The 18,928-nt window shown below is 57.4% G+C and overlaps 7 protein-coding genes across 7 annotated transcripts; 4 read left to right on the forward strand and 3 right to left on the reverse strand.

The window, feature by feature from the left end:
* Positions 1-657: 657 nt before the first annotated feature.
* On the forward strand, positions 658-3,217 carry BKCO1_720001 (glycoside hydrolase family 95 protein; the record flags this gene model as incomplete). Its single annotated transcript, XM_020278813.1, has 5 exons — positions 658-787; positions 832-914; positions 961-1,045; positions 1,090-2,175; positions 2,229-3,217. 5 exons carry the CDS (start codon positions 658-660, stop codon positions 3,215-3,217), a joined length of 2,373 nt encoding a protein of 790 aa, XP_020126047.1.
* Positions 3,218-4,246: 1,029 nt separating this feature from the next.
* On the reverse strand, positions 4,247-5,782 carry BKCO1_720002 (gpi-anchor transamidase precursor; the record flags this gene model as incomplete). The annotated part of the gene is made up of 3 exons (XM_020278824.1): positions 4,247-4,895; positions 4,951-5,593; positions 5,653-5,782. The coding sequence occupies 3 exons, from the start codon at positions 5,780-5,782 to the stop codon at positions 4,247-4,249; spliced, it is 1,422 nt and encodes a 473-aa protein (XP_020126049.1).
* A 101-nt stretch (positions 5,783-5,883) lies between these two features.
* BKCO1_720003 (phosphoglycerate mutase) lies at positions 5,884-7,932 on the reverse strand (the record flags this gene model as incomplete). Its single annotated transcript, XM_020278835.1, has 2 exons — positions 5,884-7,846; positions 7,889-7,932. 2 exons carry the CDS (start codon positions 7,930-7,932, stop codon positions 5,884-5,886), a joined length of 2,007 nt encoding a protein of 668 aa, XP_020126048.1.
* A 1,175-nt stretch (positions 7,933-9,107) lies between these two features.
* Positions 9,108-9,886, forward strand: BKCO1_720004 (serine threonine protein phosphatase; the record flags this gene model as incomplete). Its single annotated transcript, XM_020278846.1, has 2 exons — positions 9,108-9,253; positions 9,301-9,886. 2 exons carry the CDS (start codon positions 9,108-9,110, stop codon positions 9,884-9,886), a joined length of 732 nt encoding a protein of 243 aa, XP_020126051.1.
* Positions 9,887-10,330: 444 nt separating this feature from the next.
* BKCO1_720005 (class ii aldolase adducin domain protein) lies at positions 10,331-11,329 on the reverse strand (the record flags this gene model as incomplete). The annotated part of the gene is made up of 3 exons (XM_020278857.1): positions 10,331-10,535; positions 10,584-11,017; positions 11,087-11,329. 3 exons carry the CDS (start codon positions 11,327-11,329, stop codon positions 10,331-10,333), a joined length of 882 nt encoding a protein of 293 aa, XP_020126050.1.
* Positions 11,330-12,608: 1,279 nt separating this feature from the next.
* On the forward strand, positions 12,609-15,542 carry BKCO1_720006 (homeobox and c2h2 transcription factor; the record flags this gene model as incomplete). The annotated part of the gene is made up of 3 exons (XM_020278863.1): positions 12,609-12,766; positions 13,133-14,572; positions 14,627-15,542. The coding sequence occupies 3 exons, from the start codon at positions 12,609-12,611 to the stop codon at positions 15,540-15,542; spliced, it is 2,514 nt and encodes an 837-aa protein (XP_020126053.1).
* An 865-nt stretch (positions 15,543-16,407) lies between these two features.
* BKCO1_720007 (5-nucleotidase) lies at positions 16,408-18,730 on the forward strand (the record flags this gene model as incomplete). The annotated part of the gene is made up of 6 exons (XM_020278864.1): positions 16,408-16,672; positions 16,725-16,780; positions 16,847-17,248; positions 17,401-18,080; positions 18,134-18,617; positions 18,677-18,730. 6 exons carry the CDS (start codon positions 16,408-16,410, stop codon positions 18,728-18,730), a joined length of 1,941 nt encoding a protein of 646 aa, XP_020126052.1.
* Positions 18,731-18,928: the final 198 nt, after the last annotated feature.

Raw genomic sequence — 18,928 nt, forward strand, 5'->3', positions numbered from 1 at the left:
AAAATACTCTACTCTATATTATATTTATCGAAATATCTAGTTTTACCGCTTTTTAAAATAAAAAGTTATATCTAAAATAAAATAGTTAGATAAAGTTTTTTAGAACTAGATACTTTAGTAAGGTCTAAGGGTATAAATATTTTAAATATTATCTTTAAAAAACCGGGTATTTTAATAACTTACTATAAACATCTAGAATAACTAGTTAAAGTAATTATAGTGTAAATATATAAAATATAATAAATAATAAATAATAAAATATTTAAAAAATAGTAGTTAGTTATTAATAATAAATTTTTAAGTAAACTTTATAGAAATTTATTATTCTAGTATATAAATTTATTAATAAATAATTAATAAGAATAAACTATACTCTTTAATTTTTTAATTTTTAATTTTTTTAGTGATTGGTGGAAAAAATTACGCGGTTATATATAGTAAATAATTAGTAAAAGCGGGGATACGAGAACTGGCCTATGGATAAATATCATGGCTGGTGGGGTAAACTAACGTTCCGTGGCGGAAACGGTATAACCTCTACCTAAAACATGATATATTTACAATGATGTAGCACTACAGCCGCGGCTAAGTGTCGTTGCTGAGCTCTACATTAGGTGCGTATATGGCCAGGTGTACGGACATTGTAGTCGGTCCAGAATGATTGGATTTTACATTGCGAGCTTGACGTGGGGACTGGCCGAGGCGAAAAGCTTGTGGTCGTCGAGCGCAGCGACTTTCCCAGATATCATCAGGCAAGCATTTCCCGTGGGGAATGGAAAACTGGGTGGTAAGTCTCTCAACGTGAAGCAGTTCGCGCGCTAAGGAGGACAGCATTGCCGTTCAGCGACGGAGGGGTGGAGAAGCTCAGCTTGAACGTCGACTCTCTTTGGTCCGGCGGTCCGTTCGAGGCCAGCGTACGCATCGCCACCCACGAATGGAACCTCACTTACGCAACTGCAGAACTACACTGGCGGCAACCCTACGACGGCGAGGTTCGTACATTTGGCCGGGATCCAAGACTGGGTGTGGCAGAACGGAACAGGAAGTGAGTTTTCCGAGCAAGTCCACGCGGCCCGGCTAAACGGGCAGACGTCTCTGAACTCTTGGGCAATTTCGACAACTACGGGTCCTTCCGCGTGCTTGGGAACCTCAGCGTTTCGATCGACGGCGTCACATCGTTTTCCGGAGCGTACAACCGCTCCCTTGACCTGGGAGAAGGGATCCATCGGACCGAGTTCCAAGACCAAGACGGCAACGCCTTCGTCAGCACCGTCTACTGCAGCTACCCCGACTTTGTCTGTGTCTACGAGCTGCGCGCTCGGGATGCTCTGCCATCAGTCACAGTCTCGTTCGAGAACCAGCAAGCGGATGCCGGACTCAACAGCTTCACCTGCGAGGCCGGCAGGGTCCGAGTGGTTGGCTCGACTCAGGTCGGGCCCCCGGAAGGAATGAAGTACGAAGCAGTTGCGCAGCTCATTGGAGGCGCCAACAACGCATGTAGCAACGGCGCTTTAACCGTGAGCCCTGGGAGAAACGCCTCTCTCCTGACCTTCATCATCGCCGCCGAGACAAACTACGACCAGAAGGCGGGCAACGCCGAGAGCAGCTTCTCTTTCAAGGGAGCCGATCCAGGACCCAAGGTCGAGGCGGTGATTGCAGCAGCCGCGAACCACTCCAGTGCGCTTCTCCGGCAGCGTCACATCGACGACTACACCGGCCTCGCGGGCGCTTTCGTCCTGGACCTGCCAGACACGAACAACTCTGTGGGGGTCGAGCTTTCCGAGCTCATCGACCGCTACAATGCCACCGAAGCAGGCCTCGGCGATCCATACCTCGAGTTGCTGCTGTTCGACTATGCCAGACACATGTTGATCTCTTCTGCCAGGCCGGGCGTGTTGCCGGCGAACCTGCAAGGGAAGTGGAGTCAGACGCTGGAGGGCGCGTGGGCTGTAGACTACCACGGAGACATCAACCTGGAGATGAACTACTGGATAGCCGATCAGACAGGGCTTGGTGAGCTCCAGGCTGGCCTGTGGGATTACATACAAGACACGTGGGTCCCGCGCGGATCTCAGACGGCCAGGCTTCTGTACAACGCGCCGGGATGGGTCTTGGACGGTGAATCGACTGTGTTCGGACACACCGGAATGAACAGCGACCTCCGCTGGGCGAACTGTCTGGCACCTCCCCCCTCGCCTGGCGCTCGCTCGTCGCTAACAAGCTCGTAGACATGATCTCCGGCGTCTGGATGATGCAGCATGTGTACGATCACTTTGACTACACCGCCAACACCACGTGGTTTTCCATGCAGGGATATCCGCTGATTCGCGGCATTGCTGAGTTTTGGCTCTCCCAACTCCAGGACGACCAATGGTTCGGCGACGGCACGCTCGTTGTGAACCCGTGCAACAGCCCCGAGCAGCCTCCCACGACATTCGGCTGCACGCATTACCAGCAGCTCATCCACCAGGTCCTGACTTATGTGGAAGCTGCTGGCTCGCTGGGAATCGAGGCGGATGCAGCTTTCCTGTCCAATGCGTCCTCTGCCCTCACCAGGCTCGACACCGGCCTTCACATCGATGAGACCTGGGGCGGCATCAAAGAGTTCAAGGCCCCCACCGAGGTTACCGGCCTGGATGTTCCTACCGATACCCATCGCCACCTGTCACACCTCGTCGGCTGGTACCCCGGCTACAGTGTCGCCTCGATCCTGTCTGGATACGGCAATTCCACCATCACAGACGCTGTTGCTGCTGCTCTCACCGCCAGGGGCAACGGTACAGGCCCAGATGCAGACGCTGGCTGGGGCAAAGTGTGGCGCGCCGCATGCTGGGCACGTCTCAACAACACCGACAAGGCTGACGCGGAGCTGCGGTATGCCATTGCCAGGAACTTTGCGGGCAATGGCTTCAGCATGTACAGCGCACACGACACGCCCTTCCAAATCGATGCCAACTTCGGGCTTGCAGCGGCGATGCTCAGCATGTTGGCGGTTGACTTACCCGCCTTCTCGGGAGAGGCAAAGGCCGTGGTGCTGGGCCCGGCCATCCCTGCTCGTTGGGGTGGCGGTAGCGTCAAGGGATTGAGGTTGAGAGGCGGAGGTGAGGTTGACTTCAAATGGGACGCCGATGGCTTGGTCACCGAGGCAGTCTTGGCCGGAAGGACTGCAGGCATTGTGGTTGTGAACCGGGACGGAGGGATCCTAGCGAAAGCCTGATGCCACTGACAGTGCTTTATAGGTGAAATCTTCTTGACCAGTTGCCATGTTTACGAGAAGCTCTTGTTTCACCTTGATAGCCAACGAACCGACCATTGTCGTAATATCCCGTGGGGCTCTTCCTTACAATGTCATGTTCGCTGGCGCTGCTGCTGAGTTGATGGTCTTGAATACTGTAGAGCCTGGAATCAAGTCGACCTTCATACGGCGACCCTAACCTTAGCTCCGTCGTCAACCTCATTCTGCCGATCGGCTGCACCAGCAGCTACATGACAACCTCGACCGGAAGTCGTTTGATTAGATGCCTTCTTCTTCTGATCTTCCTCTTTTTCCTCCTGAGTGTTGGTGATAGCGTAGTCAGCAGCGGTAGCAGCAGTCTGATTAGTGGTACCAGTCGTCACCAGTCGTGCTATGCATAGCGCCTGTGTCGGCAGCTCCAGCATTTCCCAAGCACGGCATGGCACCGTTGGGACGAAAGCCTGTGAGATCGTGAAACCACCACCTCATCTCCAAACCAAGTGCTGCCAAACGAGATTTAGCCAGGTTCAGCTGGGCTTCCCCACGGCGTACACCGCTCGACACTGCCTCGTGCCCATGAAACGTTCCCATTGAGATCCTTGACTCCGAAGCCCTCCTTAGCCAGGTGCGCCATCGTTTCTACACTGTCCGCAGACCTGGCCCCCCCAACCTCTCTGTTCCCACATGTTGATACATGGTGCACCACCTGTAAAGACGGCGCTGGGTGCTCCTTGACGCATTCGGACCCGTCTCTAGGGTAATCCCAAGTGCCAGATACGCCCCACCACCGGGCCTCTTTACTAACCCTAGGCGAGCGTTGAGGATGAGGTTCTGCATATTCTGGAGCCGTCTGGGTTGGATGCCCTTTTTCTCGACCGGTCCTAGCCCCCACCAGCCCAGCCCTTTCTTTCCAGCATCTTGGGTGTGTGTGTGTGGGACATCTGAGCAAGCGTCACGCAGCGTAGCAGTACCAAGTAAAAGATGAATTGTAGGAAAGAGTTCCCAAACCCCTCAAGACTCAAGCCATGATCCGGCTGCCCAAACGCCGGCAATGCCCAACACTGCCGAGAGTCCGATGATTTGTTTGCCCCATCCGTCATCTCGCTGGACCTTAGCTGCCCCTTCGAACTTCTTCGTGGCCTTTGGCTGTACAGCTGCCTCGTTCTTGTCGACGCCTGCACCGTACGCCGCAGCCATTTCGGTTTCGTTGGCCTCTTGCTTTGCAGCTTCGATCAACCTACTCAGATACTCCAGTTCTTCTTCAAGCTTTGATACGTTGCGTCCCACGCCTTCAACCTCCACATTTTGTACGTTCCCGAAGAAATCCATGACCAGCCTGTCCCGAGCTGCCTTCTCTCCGCCGTGGAAGAGATCGTATCTAATACCAGGGTGGCTGTGAATCTTAGCCTCGTCGTAGCTGTCGAAAAGGTCGCCAAGAGTCAACTTGGATGACGGATCCTTGACTTGGGACTCGAGGAACTCAAGGTTGTAGTAGGTGTAGCGGTCGATAACGGCCACGCCGACGTCGTTGTCTGCGTGGTGCGAATATGACGACTGGTCGATCTCGGACGAACCGGTAGCGATGATGTTGGGCGAGTAGAATTTGCTGTACATGGTGTTGGCCTGGCACGTGTCAATCATGAAAAGCATCTCATGGTAGCTGCGCGAGCTCGCGTTAGCTTCACCTCGCGCAATGATCTAGCGGCATTGCCTACCGCTTCTTCTCCCACATCTGCTCAAAAGCGTCTGCAAGATCGAACGCGCTGATCTCCTCGGCGTCTTGGAATTTCAGAAACTCATTGCCACCATGACCGGTCATGTAGACCAGGATATTGCTTCGGTCGTCGGTCAAGAGGCGCTTGCTCCGTGGCATGTCCTCGCCAACACGGTCCGTCATGAGGCGGATGAAGCTTTCCACCGTCACTTCGTATCCGCGGTAGTCGACCTCTATGTTGTCACCGTACAAATCCAGCCCGCGGTCTGCATTGTTGTAGACGGTGCCGGGGAAGGCGTTGCGCGGGTTGCAGGCCATGTCGTCGGGAAGCATGAGGATGATCTGCGAATCGGGGATTCCAAGGCGCTTGACGGTACGGTATAGAGAGAGTACATTGGCGAGGTGGCGGTAGTTGAACCAGAAGCGTGATGTCGAGACCAAGACGGCCCAGTTGGATGTGTGCTCTGCCGCGCTGAGCGCACCCAGAAGGCACAGCCCAAACAGGAGCTGCGCAGCACCGAGGAATCGCATGGCGTCGAGATGGAAGTTCAGCCGGCAGGGTATGGTGCCATGGAGCTTGGAAGAGAGGAGTGTGGCCGGTCGGGTGGTCGGGTGGTGCTGGTGACCGGGAGCTCCTGTCTGAGCTGCACATTCCCGTTGCGTCAGCAGTGAAGCGCCGCTGCTTAACAATCAACACGTCCACGTGACCACCGACGCGCCAAGACATTTGCACGAATGCCTGTTTCGTCTGTTCTTTGCGTGGGAGTGCTACCTGGAAAAGCGGCCGAAACATCTGCTAAAGTCTCCACGCAATAGGCAACCTTTCCACGCATCCGCCGGGATGCGAGCACTCCACAAAACCCCCAAACGCCGACGCTCTATCAAGACAGCCCGTCCCGCCCATAGTGATACATTAACCTCCAAGTCCTCTATGTCAAGCATCCCGTTCGTTGATGGTCCAACGTCTTTTCGGTCCCCTCTCCCTCTCTGTGCGCGCTCCTGACGGCACAGATCCCCAGAGCCCATGCTGACTCATCGACCGTCCAATATTCGGAGGCAGTGGTGCAATGTCATCCTGAGCCTCTTCCTTCTCTGGAGCTGCAATCTCTTGCTTGGCATTTGCGGTGTTGTTCACTCCAAAATTCAGCAGGAAGTCCACACTAACCCCGTTGTTCGTCTCGGCAACGGCTTCTTCCTTCGGAGCCGGCTTGCTCCACAGTCCGGTTGTCGGCGCGAGACTTGGGCTGCTTGGTGTATGGCGGCCGGGGCTGGGCGTATAACTCCTGGTAAGAGAGTGAAGGGTTGAGCTGCGCCTGATGCTGCCCAATGAACTGCTTGTTCTCCGTCCGGTGTCTCCGGCGCCGTCCGTGGAGCTTCCGGCGTAGCGACGGCGGAAGTCACTCATTTGATCAAGAGAGTTGTCCGCTAGAAGCGCGGGCCGAGCCGGGTCAGCACCAACGCGTAGGTGTTCCGTTGACGCGACTATAACCATTTCATACTCGTCCGCTAGTGCGTTCTCGAGACCGGATCTACGACGCTCATTCAAGGGCGAAGACGTGCGGCTCACAGGTTCTGACGGCGGCTGATTCGAGGGTTCCTTCTTGATCGCCATGGTCAGCGAGGCCATACCAACATCAAGAAGGACTGGCTGATTCGTCAAGGCACCGATCAAGGCGTTGCAGCCAGCGCCGTGAGTGACGAGAACCAAGACGAGTTCCTCCTCTTCCTCTTCCGCAGCGTCAACGACGGCCTCGTCAGGGTGACCTGCAGAACCGTGCTCCTTGTACCACGAAAACATCCTGTTCAGGCCGCGTCGAAAGCGCTTGTGCATCGCACTCCACTCCTCGCCAAATTCGCCTCCATCACCCCACTCCTGCGGCTCGCGCATGCTGTCCCACTGATAGTCAACCGCGACACACGCGTCTCGTGCGTGTGCGACATAACCCCTGGGAATCGGCTCGGCGGGAGAAACGGCGTACGAAGGCACGGGAGGTCTGTAAACACCGGCGTCGGATTTCGTCGTGGTCGGGATGGCCATGTCGCGCCTGCGACTGACTCTGCTGGCAGCACTCGAAGCGCTTCCTTGGCTGCTAGCTCTATCGCGAAGAGGGAGGGCTTGGGCCAAACTGCCCAAAGCTGAAAGCGAATGGTTGGTGGGGTTTGAATTGTTGGCTGCGCCAGCGCCTCTATCAGAGCCCCAGCCGCCGGGAAAATGGCCAGATCCTTGCGAAGAGTTGGGGCGGGTATCTATGTATTCGCCGCGACGGAGCAGGTCCGCCTTGGCACCCGCAACCATCATGGTCGAATTGGGAGGCGGTGTGATCATGTCGAAGTAATCCGGCGAAAGCCACTCGCCTAGGAACGCGTCGACACGCAGCGCCGTCTTCTCAATGCCCCTCTTTTGTAACGCCTTGCCCAAGACATTGCGGGTTGGGTTGTCTTCCGGCTCGGGAATGGCCTTGGGGCCCGGGGAACGCTCGGTGCCGCGGCCGTTGAGGGTGGTGGTGTGCAAGGAGGCGCGGCGGCGCGGCGAGTTGCTGCGGGAGCGCGAGGCTGGCGGCGAGCCCTGGTACTGCGCAATGCCGGCGCTGATTGCAACGGCAGTTTGGACACAGCGGAGAAAGGGCGAGCTGTGGACGACGACCTTGTGCTTCCGCTTCCGGCAGTGGTCTGGGCTGGGAGAAGCACGCTGCCCGAGGCCAGCGTCCAGGCTGTTGCTCCGGCTGTGGGAGGCGGGGGACGCAATGCTGCCATCTTCGCGGGCTTGCAGCAGGCTGGCGATGCGGGTGCCGAGTGCGCGCGACTGGGTCCAGCCGCCATAGGTGAGGGGAGGGTCGTAAGGCGTGGGCGAGGTAAGGTGCCATGTCTTGTCGGAGGCATCGAGACGGGCACCGTGCCTGAGGCGGATTAGCCGGGCGCGTCACGAACAACAGGATGACGGGACGTGCCTTGCAACGATGACCACGGCGGGAGCGCGAGGCATGATGCTGGAAGCTGGGGGGTCTGCTCGGACGGAAGTCGCGGTGGGAATCAGCTTGGCTTCAGCGGGCCGTGCGGTGGCATTGGAGGTTGGCAGGCGGAAGGCACACTGCTCGCGGAGGGCTTGCAGCTGGGCGCGCAATGGCTATGCAGGCGTCCGGGGCGGGGGAGGAGTGACGCGGAGCGGTGGTGGGGAGGGGAGTGGAGAATTGGAGGGGATGAGAGATATTTTCTGGGACATTTCTGGGCTAGGAGGCCGTGACGCAAGAGGTTGGCCTTTACCTAAGCTCCAGGGTCTGGGGTCTGGGGCCTGGGGCCAACAAGGCGCAGCAGCCACCAAGCCCGGAGGCAGCCACCTGCTGTTTACTTGACGCGCCGACACTACTGCGAAACTGCGATGGGCCTGCGGCCGCCTGCTCGCCATGGTGCGCTCGACTGTGCGCTGCCCTTGGCGCGAGCAATGTCGTCGCCCGCCGCCGCTGTGCCCGCCGCTGTGCCCGCCGCAGTCCACCTCCCGCCAGGAGCACTGCCTGGCCCCACTCACTCATGCACCCCTCTCCCTCTGGTGGCTCGCCCAATGCCCGTTCGCACTGTTCTTGCCTTCGATTGCCGGCTCTACAGTCGCCGTACAATCAACCTTTGTTGCGGAGACGGTTTCCGGGTCCTGGCCGTCTGAGCTGCCGACCAACATACCTAGGTGAATGCATATTGTAGCCCAGGGGCCGGATGCGTAAGAATTTACTTCTCAAGCCGTCGTCGCATTCGACCATCATGACGAAGCCTGCAGCTGCCGAATGTCGCACAGAACAAACGAGCTCAATGAAAGCCATGTCCTTGAGCCGATGGCCACCCAGATAGACATCGTGGCCGAGGCAGAGCGCATGGTGCCCGGCCAATGGCTCCGGTGGGCGAGGGTTGAGTTAAAGCTGCACCGACGAGCCGCACGATGGCGCGGGCGTGCGCTGTCGCGGGGCGGCGCGCGGCGGGCGATCACGCATCAGCAGCTGCTTGAACAACACATCGTCTGCTCACGAATCAATCAGCCCGCCTCGTCGCTCTGCCGCCGCGCCTTCCTCCGTCCCCGCCCTGGCGTCACGCCCATCGATCATGCCGCTCGCCCTCCTTCACCCATCGCCTGCGCGCTCTTGACCGCTGCTCCACGCCCGCCGGCCTTCGTCCATGGACTCAGACGCCACGCCCAGCTGCGCCATCTGCGGCAGCCCGGCTCCTCGCGGCCAGGAATGCCCTTGCGAGGCTGAGCGCCTCGAGCTCGCCGTCAAGCAGGCCGAGTCGCGTGCCATGGATGCGCGTCTCCACGAGATCAGGTCCGCTGTGCCGCTGCTCGTCCACTGGAGCCTGCTAACTCGAGCAGAGATTGGGTCATCACACATGCCCGAGCCCACATTCTCCAACTGTTCGAGCGCCTGAGTTCCGCCCGAAGGGTCGCCCATACCGCCTATCTGTCGTCCTTGCCCTTCTACTCCATATATGTTCAATACGGAGGCCAGCCACCGCTGCATCCAACCGCCCTCCATCAGCTGCAGGCCCAGATCGCCGAAGCTCATGCTGAGTTGAAACGCGGTGTTGATGCTGACTGGCGTGCCTCGGTGCTGCGCTATCCCGAAATCCTCGATTACTTTTACGGTCTTGTCGATCTACATCTGCCCAGCGAGAGAGACCCAGCTGTCGCCCGCCCCCCATTCGCCCAAGCAGGCTATGCCGACCAAGGCTTCGAGGGCGGGAGACGCGAAAAGGGCACGAAAAAGGGCCGGAGCGGAGTTGAGGCCCCGCCCGCACCAATGACGCCCCTTGAGTGGCCGGGTGCGCGCCGAAAAGAGCCAGGTGGTTACATGGCGGGTATGGGAAGGCAGCGGGGCCCTCCGGTGGCGCCTACTCCGCCGATTATTCGGCCACCACAATACCCTTCTCTACATGACGACCGCACTTACTTCCGGTGACGGAACGGCTCATGGCGTTGATCTTCGATGTCCCGTGTTACCGATGTTAGGGGAGCGTGGCCCGTTGCGCTGCTACGCAATGATAACGACAGCCCTCTCATGAATTATGTTATGTATCCCTAATTGTGCACGACGAAGAACGACAGGAGAGATGTCAGATCCAAGGAACCTCGGAAAATGTTGCTGGCGTCCACATGCGTTTATGATGTAGAGTAATCCAGCAGTGATTGAGGGAAGGCTAGAACTTGACACGCCGGGCATTCGTTCGACTCCATTTTCCTTGTTATATGAAAGATTGACAAGGAATGCCATAGAGCTGGATTCCTTTGACGCCTCCCGACTTCCTAGCAAAAAGGACAAGTGTTGACGATCGTTAGGAAGCAGCAGCTTTCCATCTCGCTGCTGACTTTCAGTCTTAGACACGCTTCATCCACAGCCTTGTCATCACCCGAGGTAGTCCCCTCCCGTCTCGTTGTGGATAACGTCGAAGAGCGGCTTCGCGCTAAACCATCCTGCCATCGGTGTCCCCACCGTCTTGGCCGTGTATGCAGCGTCTTCCTCGTTGATCTTGATCGTCTGGCCTCCCCGACCCGCGGCAGCAGCATCGGCAAGGAGCTGCGCCTTGCAGCATTTCTCCATACTCACAAACCTGGAGCCGATCAGGATATGTAGGGTATGGGGCTTGCGTTTTGCTTACCAGAAGACAGCCTCCTCTACAGTCTGACCCACAGTCAGTAGCCCATGGTTTTGAAGCAGTGCCGCTTTCTTGTTGCCCAGGCATGAAGCAATGTTCCTACCCTCCTCTTCGGCGAGGACGATGCCGTTGAATGACTCGTAAACGACGTGGTCCTGATAGAAGGCGCAGGAATCCTGAGTGATGATATCCAGCGGCTTGCCAAGGGCACAGAAACTTCGGCCGTAGATGCTGTGACTGTGAGCAGCGGCGTTCACGTCTGGCCGAGCTTGGTGGATCGCGCTGTGAATCATGAAGGCTGCTGTATTGAGGAGCCTGACCGGGCCGCCATCGATAATCTGGCCGCTCTCGTCCACTTGGATAAGGTCAGATGCCTTGATGAGCGAGAAGGCGACTCCAAATGGGTTGACCCAGAAGGTTTGCGGGTCGACTGGGTCCTATCGCAGAGCAAAGGTTAGGGCGGAGTCAGATAGTGCTCGATTGACAGACGGTCAGACTATACGCACCCGCACGGTTATGTGTCCCGCGACACCTTCGTCGAAGCCGTACTTGCCAAAAATCCTGAAGGCTGCGGCAAGCCTTTCCTTGAGATATTTGCGCTCAGAATGGCTGTCCTCAAAGGTGGGTGGCTTGGGAAATGCAAGGCCGTTCAGCTTGTGACTGGCCTTTGCCGCACTCAACCCAGGCTCGTGCGTGGTGAAGGTGGGCTTGTTCTCGGCGCCGTTGTGGATGGCAGACGGTGGAGACATGAAAGTTGTAGTCTTGTCTCGAAGACAATGGTTAGGCATCAGGTGAGCAAGTACAGCGACAATATATAGCTCGCTCAAATCTAAGCTGCTGCACCGAGGGAAGGGGCAGTCCAATGAAATCAAAGCATCAGGCTGACGGCAAGCCGCGGATCTTTACAGCAAAGTGCGGGGAAGTCGCTGACGGCTGTGCGAAGGGGCAAGCCGATCAGCAAGCCAACACCCTCACAGAGCGATGCTAAGGGTACATGGATGCAACACGCATGCGGAGTCGACGCACCCGCCCAGCCTGTCGTCAACATCTTGCGGCATACACTCACGTTCATGTACCTATATCCTGTACTTTCGGCACGCGGTAACCCTGCATTTTCCCCAAGCGCTATCTGGACGGAGCAATGCTAGCGCGTGGCACGGGCCAGGGGAGTGGGACTTACGTAGGAGAAAATAATCATGTCCTCTTTGGTGTGCAAGATGCTGCAGCTTCTCGTTCGTTAGCCATTAGTTTGCCTAGATGCCGTGATCAATGTGGCTGGTGCAGAACAGAACACGAGGCGATTTGTAAAATGTTCTAACAGGGTCGAGACAGCCAACGCTCTACTCCCATTATCGAACCCAAAGTGTGTGGCTTTATCATCAGCCGCTAAATTCTGGCTTTCATATAGACCAATTATAGCAGTTCCCGAGAAGAGCACAAAAACGAAAGGAACAAAGGGCGAAACCAAGAAGGAAAATTCATGCTCAAATACTCAAGGCGTTCCGTAAGCTCTCGACGATAAATAACAGTCTTGACACCCTCATCAGCCCAGCTCCTGCACAGGCGGCGACGCCAAACCGCCAAGCCGTCCGTATGCATAAAAGAAAGGAACGGCATCGCAGCGAACACCTTGCCATGTGCAAGAAGCAAAGCTGGAATCAATGTGGTCCGCGGTGCGTAAGGCTGGGCCCCGGACCGCGAGTCTGCTGTCTGATTGGCGGGCTTGTTGACCATGTCGTGGATCGCGCCCCTCTGCTCCCCTGCTCCCTTTCAAGATGTTTTAAGGTGGCAGGACACTCCGCTGACGCAGGTGGGACGTGAGCCCGGCCTGCGAGGCAGGAATCCTGATGGCACAATAATGTAAGCACGGTACGTACATATAGGCGCTGTACAGCCGGGAATAAGGCCGTCAGCACGCCCTACGTACGACATGTCTAGCGCGACAGACATGATAGCCGAAGTGGGGCCTAGAACCAAACAAAGGGCGCACCTCCCCGCAACCCCAAACCTCAGCATCCTCTTCCTGTCATGGTTTTTGACAATAGGGCGCAGTCCATGGACGATTTGTTCGATTTTGGGGAGGCGGCCATGCCCGATCTTCCCACCAGCAATGACCACACCAATCTGGACCCGCAACCGACCGCGCCTTTCGTCGGCACCTGTCTCTTGCATCCCCACGACGATGGGTAAGTCCGCACGCGACATGCCGCTTTTTTTTTCATTTTCTGCGTGCCAAGAGGTTGGACCCATGGCTGGTTCGGCCCTCTTCCGAATTGCTGAAGCTCAAAATGACTTGACACTTCTAATCGAGCCGAGATATTCCCTCTGCATGCTTGACATCCTGGCCTCCTCCAAGTGACAGGGGTTTGGGTGCACAGCCCATCCATCTCTACCGACGCATTTGCACGGGGCCCCCGTTGCAAACACCCTGTTGTCGCCCCAAGTCCGCCGGATGCTTCAGTCCTGTGCGGCTGGTGCGACTGCGTTTGCCAGACGATGCAGCCGACCCCCCGTCGTTTGCTCCTATATACCCATCGCTGACTGTTCGATAGCTGTCCCTGCAATGGCAGATCAACCAGTCAGGTGGTTGACGTCTCCGAACCACTGGTCCAACAGCCAACGGACTACTTGGCCACCAACGACCTGAACAATGACTGGACGATGAACTTTTCCAACTTCATCTCCCGATACCACAAACCCGAGAATTCTTGCGACTACTGCCGCCTGCGACACCTCGACTGCTTCCTGACTTTCGAAGGCCAGACCGGGTGCTCCCCCTGCAATGCGCTGTTCAGAACGTGCAGCTTCGACATTCCGGCCCAGCAGCGCAAGCCTCGTAACATGATCGACACGCTACACCAAGTGTCCGAAGACGTGTGCCAGGAGTTCGGTGCCCTCACCAGCACCAAGACCATGGTCGGCATCAAGACCGACGAGGACCGTGCCGCTCGGAAGGGTGGCATCAGGTTCTCGCGGGCCTCAATCAAGATCCTCACCGACTGGATCGTCAGCCACAGCGACCACCCTTACCCCACCGAAGACGAAAAGGCTGACTTGCGGCAACGGACCGGTCTGACCGAGAGCCAAGTCAACAACTGGCTTGCCAACGCACGCAGGCGCAAGAAGCACAAGCCCAAGAGACCAGCATCCCCAAGCATGCATTCAAGCGAGGCCATGGACATCGCCTTGGAGAAGTCGTGGTCTGAGAAGAACCCCATGGAGCGATACCTGGAATCTCCACCGGACAACGAACCTGCGCCATGGACGGCCATCCAGAAGGCCGTGCGGACGACGACACCTCCGCCAGACGAAGAGCGCTCGCGCAGCGGGCACACCAGCCGCCATGCGTCGACTGGCAGCTCCGGCCACCTTTCGCGCAGGGCTCCGTCGACGAACAGCATGGAAATCGCATCCGTCAACTCAGGCTTATCTAGCCAGGCCGAGTCGCTCGGGTCCGTGTGGTCGTATACGTCGCGCAACTCGCGCAACTCGGGCAATTCGTTTGGCTCGTTCGGGTCCTTTGGGTCAGTGAACGGGGTTCGCAAGGAGAGGCGTCGCCGGCGCCGGCCCGACATCAAAAAGCAAGCGTCAGAGAAGGACAAAAAGACAAAGCTGTTCCAGTGTACCTTCTGTACTGACGCGTTCAAGAGCAAGTATGACTGGGCCAGGCACGAGAAATCGCTTCATTTGAGTCTGGAGAAGTGGATATGCGCTCCGCTGGGGCCGGTCATCACTTGCTCAGCCTCAGGCCAGAAAAAGTGCGTGTTCTGTGACGACATCGAGCCCAGCAAGGAGCATCTCGAAACACACAATTGGTCGGCGTGCGAGGAACGGAGCCCGGAGCAACGGACCTTCTACCGGAAGGACCATTTGAGACAGCACATGCGGCTGATGCACAACTGCAAGATGACAGAGACGATGGAGAGCTGGAAGAGCGAGACGCAGTACATCAAGAGCCGCTGCGGCTTCTGTCGGATGACTTTCGAGACTTGGTACGTTGACCCATGGGGCGGCCGGACATTCGCCATGCTAACGCACAGGCACAGGCAGGACCGGGCGGACCACTTGGCCAAAGAGTTCCGCAACGGGGCGCAGATGAAAGACTGGAAGGGGTGTCGGGGTTTCGATCCTCAGGTTGCGCTGCTCATCACCAACGCGATGCCGCCGTACCTCATCGCGAACGAGGCCAAGAGCCCCAACCCGTTCTCGGCGTCGCAACCAGCGTCTCTGGCGTGGCACACGACCCACCACCCGACAATGGCTCCGCCGAACCGGTGGGACCAAGCAGCCGTGGGCGGCTTCTTCCACGCAGACAGGGATGGACCGCCGGTGCCGGGCCTACGGGGCAACGCAACGTCGGACTCGAGCCTCAGCACCCCGCAGGAGCACGGCATGCGGGTTGAGCAAGGCACAATCAACGCAACGTGCTGGGAGATCCTGACGGTGCGGCTGGGCAGGTACGCCAAGCAGCAGCTGTCGCAGGGCATGTGCCCGACGGACGCGATGCTGCAGCGCGAGGCACGGCGGATCCTGTACGACGCCGACGACGGATGGGAGCAGACGGCAGCAGACAACGCCGAGTGGCTGGAGCTGTTCAAGAAGGCCCACGGGCTGGTGGGCGTGGGCCAGGACTTCGACGCACGCGACACGCTCGAGGACTTGGGCATGCTGGGAGACGTGGCCAGCTATCCGTTTGCTGCCGACGACTGGACGGCCGACTATGCGGCTCCGACGTGCTCGGACTCGATGGGCGGGCTGCTCAACCTGTGCCATGCAAACATGATGCTCGGCGGGCCGGCGACGGCGACAACGGGCATCTCGACGGCGACGACCGAAGGCATCTTCGACATGGAGGGCCTGCAAGGGCTGGAGGCGCTGAGTTCGCTGAGCGTCGACAGCGAGCCCAATCGCAGGCAGACGTGGAACGGGTTCCCGGGCATTGTGTCGGACAGCGGGCCGTGAACGGGTCTTGTGTATCTGAGTCGCGCGGTAGCGGAGCGGCGTTTGGAGACGGGCTACGGATAGAGGCGTACGAGAATAATGCAATGAACATCAGAACGTGTGGGCGTGTGTGGGCGTGTGTGGGCGCGTCAGTGCGTGGAGCGGAGGTGCGCGGTGCGCGGTGCCTGGGGATCGGGCGGGGCGGGTTCTGTCCTGTCCCTGTTCCCCGCGGACGTACAGATTATTACGAGTAAATAACCGTGCAAGCGTACCTAGGTAATCGACGCTTTGACCAGGGACTTGGCCGTACGGTAGGGGGTAGCTTAAAACAGGGGGGATTAATAAATACTTCTACGCTTTCCGGAGTCGATTTGTCTTGGCACATGGCAGTAGTAGCAGCGCTGAATTTAGAGCATCTTTTTTAAGTTTCACAATACCGTTGGTACCCGTCAATGGATGCTTAATAGCAGAGCGCCCTTTTGGCCGGCCGATCACGCGTGAATAGGCGCATGGGGTGGGACAGCTCAAATGGCGCAGCTGTGAGTGGCTGCAGGCCGATCGCTCTCGTGGCCCCTCCGTCTCGCCCGCTCCCATCACCGCGCGCCCCTCCTATGGAACAACCACCCCGGGTCGTGGGCCATGGCCGCCCTGCTGCTCCGCCCGATGCTGGCCGCCCGCCCGCCAATCACACCGCATCTGATTCCGCCGCGCCCCTGTCGGTGGGCTGCAGCGTCCGGCCAAGCCCGTGTGCGCCTCGTACCCTACACCTGCAGCTGCGGTGAGCCCTGCATGTCGCAGCTCTCCTTTGTCTGCTGGCCGGCCGCTCGCTCTCCTGTTCTTCTTTCTCTGCCTGCCCGCTCCCTCCGCCCTTCTCGATTGCACCACCATGTCCGTTGACAACCCCACCATCGACGACGTCGTCACCTACTCTAGCGGTCCCCACGACGCTCCACCCGACCTCCGCATCCTCCACTACAACGATGTCTACCACGTCGAGCCCTCTAGCGCCGAGCCTGTCGGAGGATACGCCCGCTTCAAGACCCTCTGCAACCACTATCGCAGCGACCCCAGCTTCGCCGGCCAGTCAGAGCTGCTGACCTTCTTCTCCGGCGATGCCTTCAACCCCAGCCTGGAGAGCAGCGTCACCAAAGGTCCATTCCAGCTTCATCCCGTGCCCGGAAGCCCTCCGCTGACCGAGACCAGGCAGCCATATGGTCCCAGTGCTCAATGGCATAGGCACCGACTGTGCGTGCGTTGGCGTGAGTGCTGCCAGTTGCGTCTCCATATTTCAAACACACAAGCTGACGCCATATCCCTGCTGCCAGAACCACGACCTCGACTTTGGCGTGCGCCAGTACCGCCATCTCACTGGCCAGTGCAATTTCCCATGGCTCCTGGCAAATGTGCTCGACCCGGCTCTCGGCGAGAACGAATCGCTGGGAAACGCCCCGAAGACGACCATGATGACCTCTTCTAACGGCATCAAGATTGGCATAATTGGCTTGGCCGAGCGTGAGTGGCTGGACACCATCAACTCGCTGCCCCCAGACATCATATACAAGTCGGCCTCGGAGACGGCCAAGGAGCTGGTGCCAAGCTTGCGCGAGCAGGGTGCTGAGATTGTCATTGTCATTTCCCACCAACGCGAGCCGAATGACAACAAACTTGCCGAGAAGCTTCCGGAGGGATTGGTTGATATCGTGCTGGGTGGCCATGACCACTATTATGTGAGTGCCCCGTTTTGACTCTGCCGCGGCGCCCTTCCGGCACACGCTCTCCTTGCAGCTCTTGTGTTTTTCTGCGTCCAGTCCTCACTGGCCGTGACGATCTCCGTATAGTCTCTTTCCCTTGGCACGGGACGCTGACTGTGCACCTATAGAACCACAGCCTGATCAACGGCTGCCACGTCCTCCGCTCCGGTAGTGATTTCAAGCAGTTAAGCTACATTGAAGCTTGGAGGAAGCAAGATGGAAGCAACAAGTGGGACTTCAATATCATTCGTCGTGATGTCGTCTCCCAGATCCCCCAGGACCCTGAATCCGTAAAGCTCATTCAAAGCCTCACTGCCAAGCTCAAGGCGAAGCTTGACAAGCCTATCGGCTACACTGTTTCCCCATTGGATGCGCGCTTCACCACCGTCCGCACCAAAGAGTCGAATATGGGGAACTTTGTCTGCGATCTTATGCGTTTCACCTACAATGGAGATTGCGCCTTGATGGCGTCCGGTACCATCAGGGGAGACCAGATCTATCCCCCGGGCCTACTCAGAGTAAAGGACATCATGAACTGTTTCCCATTCGAGGATCCTATTGTTGTGATCAAGGTCACTGGCAAGGCGGTCGTCGAAGCTCTCGAGAATGCCGTGTCCAAGTACCCTGCGCTCGAGGGCCGTTTTCCGCAGGTATCGAATATTGAGTTCGAATTCGACCCTCAACAGCCCGAAGGTTCCCGCGTTAACTGGACCAAGATCGGAGGCGATCCGGTCGACTTGGAGAAGGAGTACGTCATGGTGACCCGTGGATACATGGCCCGTGGCCGCGACGGTTACGACTCTCTGCTGTAAGTCATCTCCACTGGGATTGATTGCATGATACATACTGACAGGCACTCAGGATCGAGGACGAGGGTGGGTCAGCGAAGGAGATAGTTTCGGAGGAGAACGGCATTCTCATCTCGATGATGTTGCGCCAGTACTTCATGTCTTTGAAAGTCCTTGGCAAGTGGAAGCAGTGGGGTCCCAGCATGGGAAGGCACTGGGAAAGGGTGCAGAACAACCTGCAGAATGTCCAACCGCATGTCGAGCCAAAGGGAAAGGTTGCCAGCGCACTGGAGGTCGTTCAGAACAACCGGAGTGGCAGACTCACGCCGCATGGGCACCGTCCAGAAGGTGCGGAGACGCCACTTAACGAGTCTGATACAGACTCGGAGGATGAAGCGGAGCCCAAGCGTGCTAATGCCGCGGTGGAGGAGCTGGAGAGGAAGAGTGTGATCATGAGAAAGGTCATGCGTAAATGGTGGCGCTTGGCTGGACTGGAAGGTCAGCCACGCTGTGGCGATCCTCTCGGGGAGGGAGAGTTCACCATCAATTGGACCAAGGTGAGTCGACTGATGCGACCATTGAAACACATCATACGTGAACTAATTGCAATGTATAGGCCATCGCACCTAGACTAGAGGGTAGAATCAGGATGGTCTCGACATCCGTGTAGGCAGCCCTGCAACCTGCTTCCCAACGGCGATAGACGGGGTACATGACATGTATAGACGACATGCCGCTGGCATTAAAAAAAAAAATAGCACGAGTAACGGACATACAAAGCATCATCATCTGGCTATCAAGTCTCGAATTGCAACTTTGGTGCATCACAGAAGATCATATCCTCCTTGCGCAGGTATTTGAAGCAACT

This window comes from Diplodia corticola (genome assembly GCF_001883845.1).
Source record: "Diplodia corticola strain CBS 112549 chromosome Unknown scaffold72, whole genome shotgun sequence".
Taxonomy (NCBI): Eukaryota; Fungi; Ascomycota; class Dothideomycetes; order Botryosphaeriales; family Botryosphaeriaceae; genus Diplodia; species Diplodia corticola.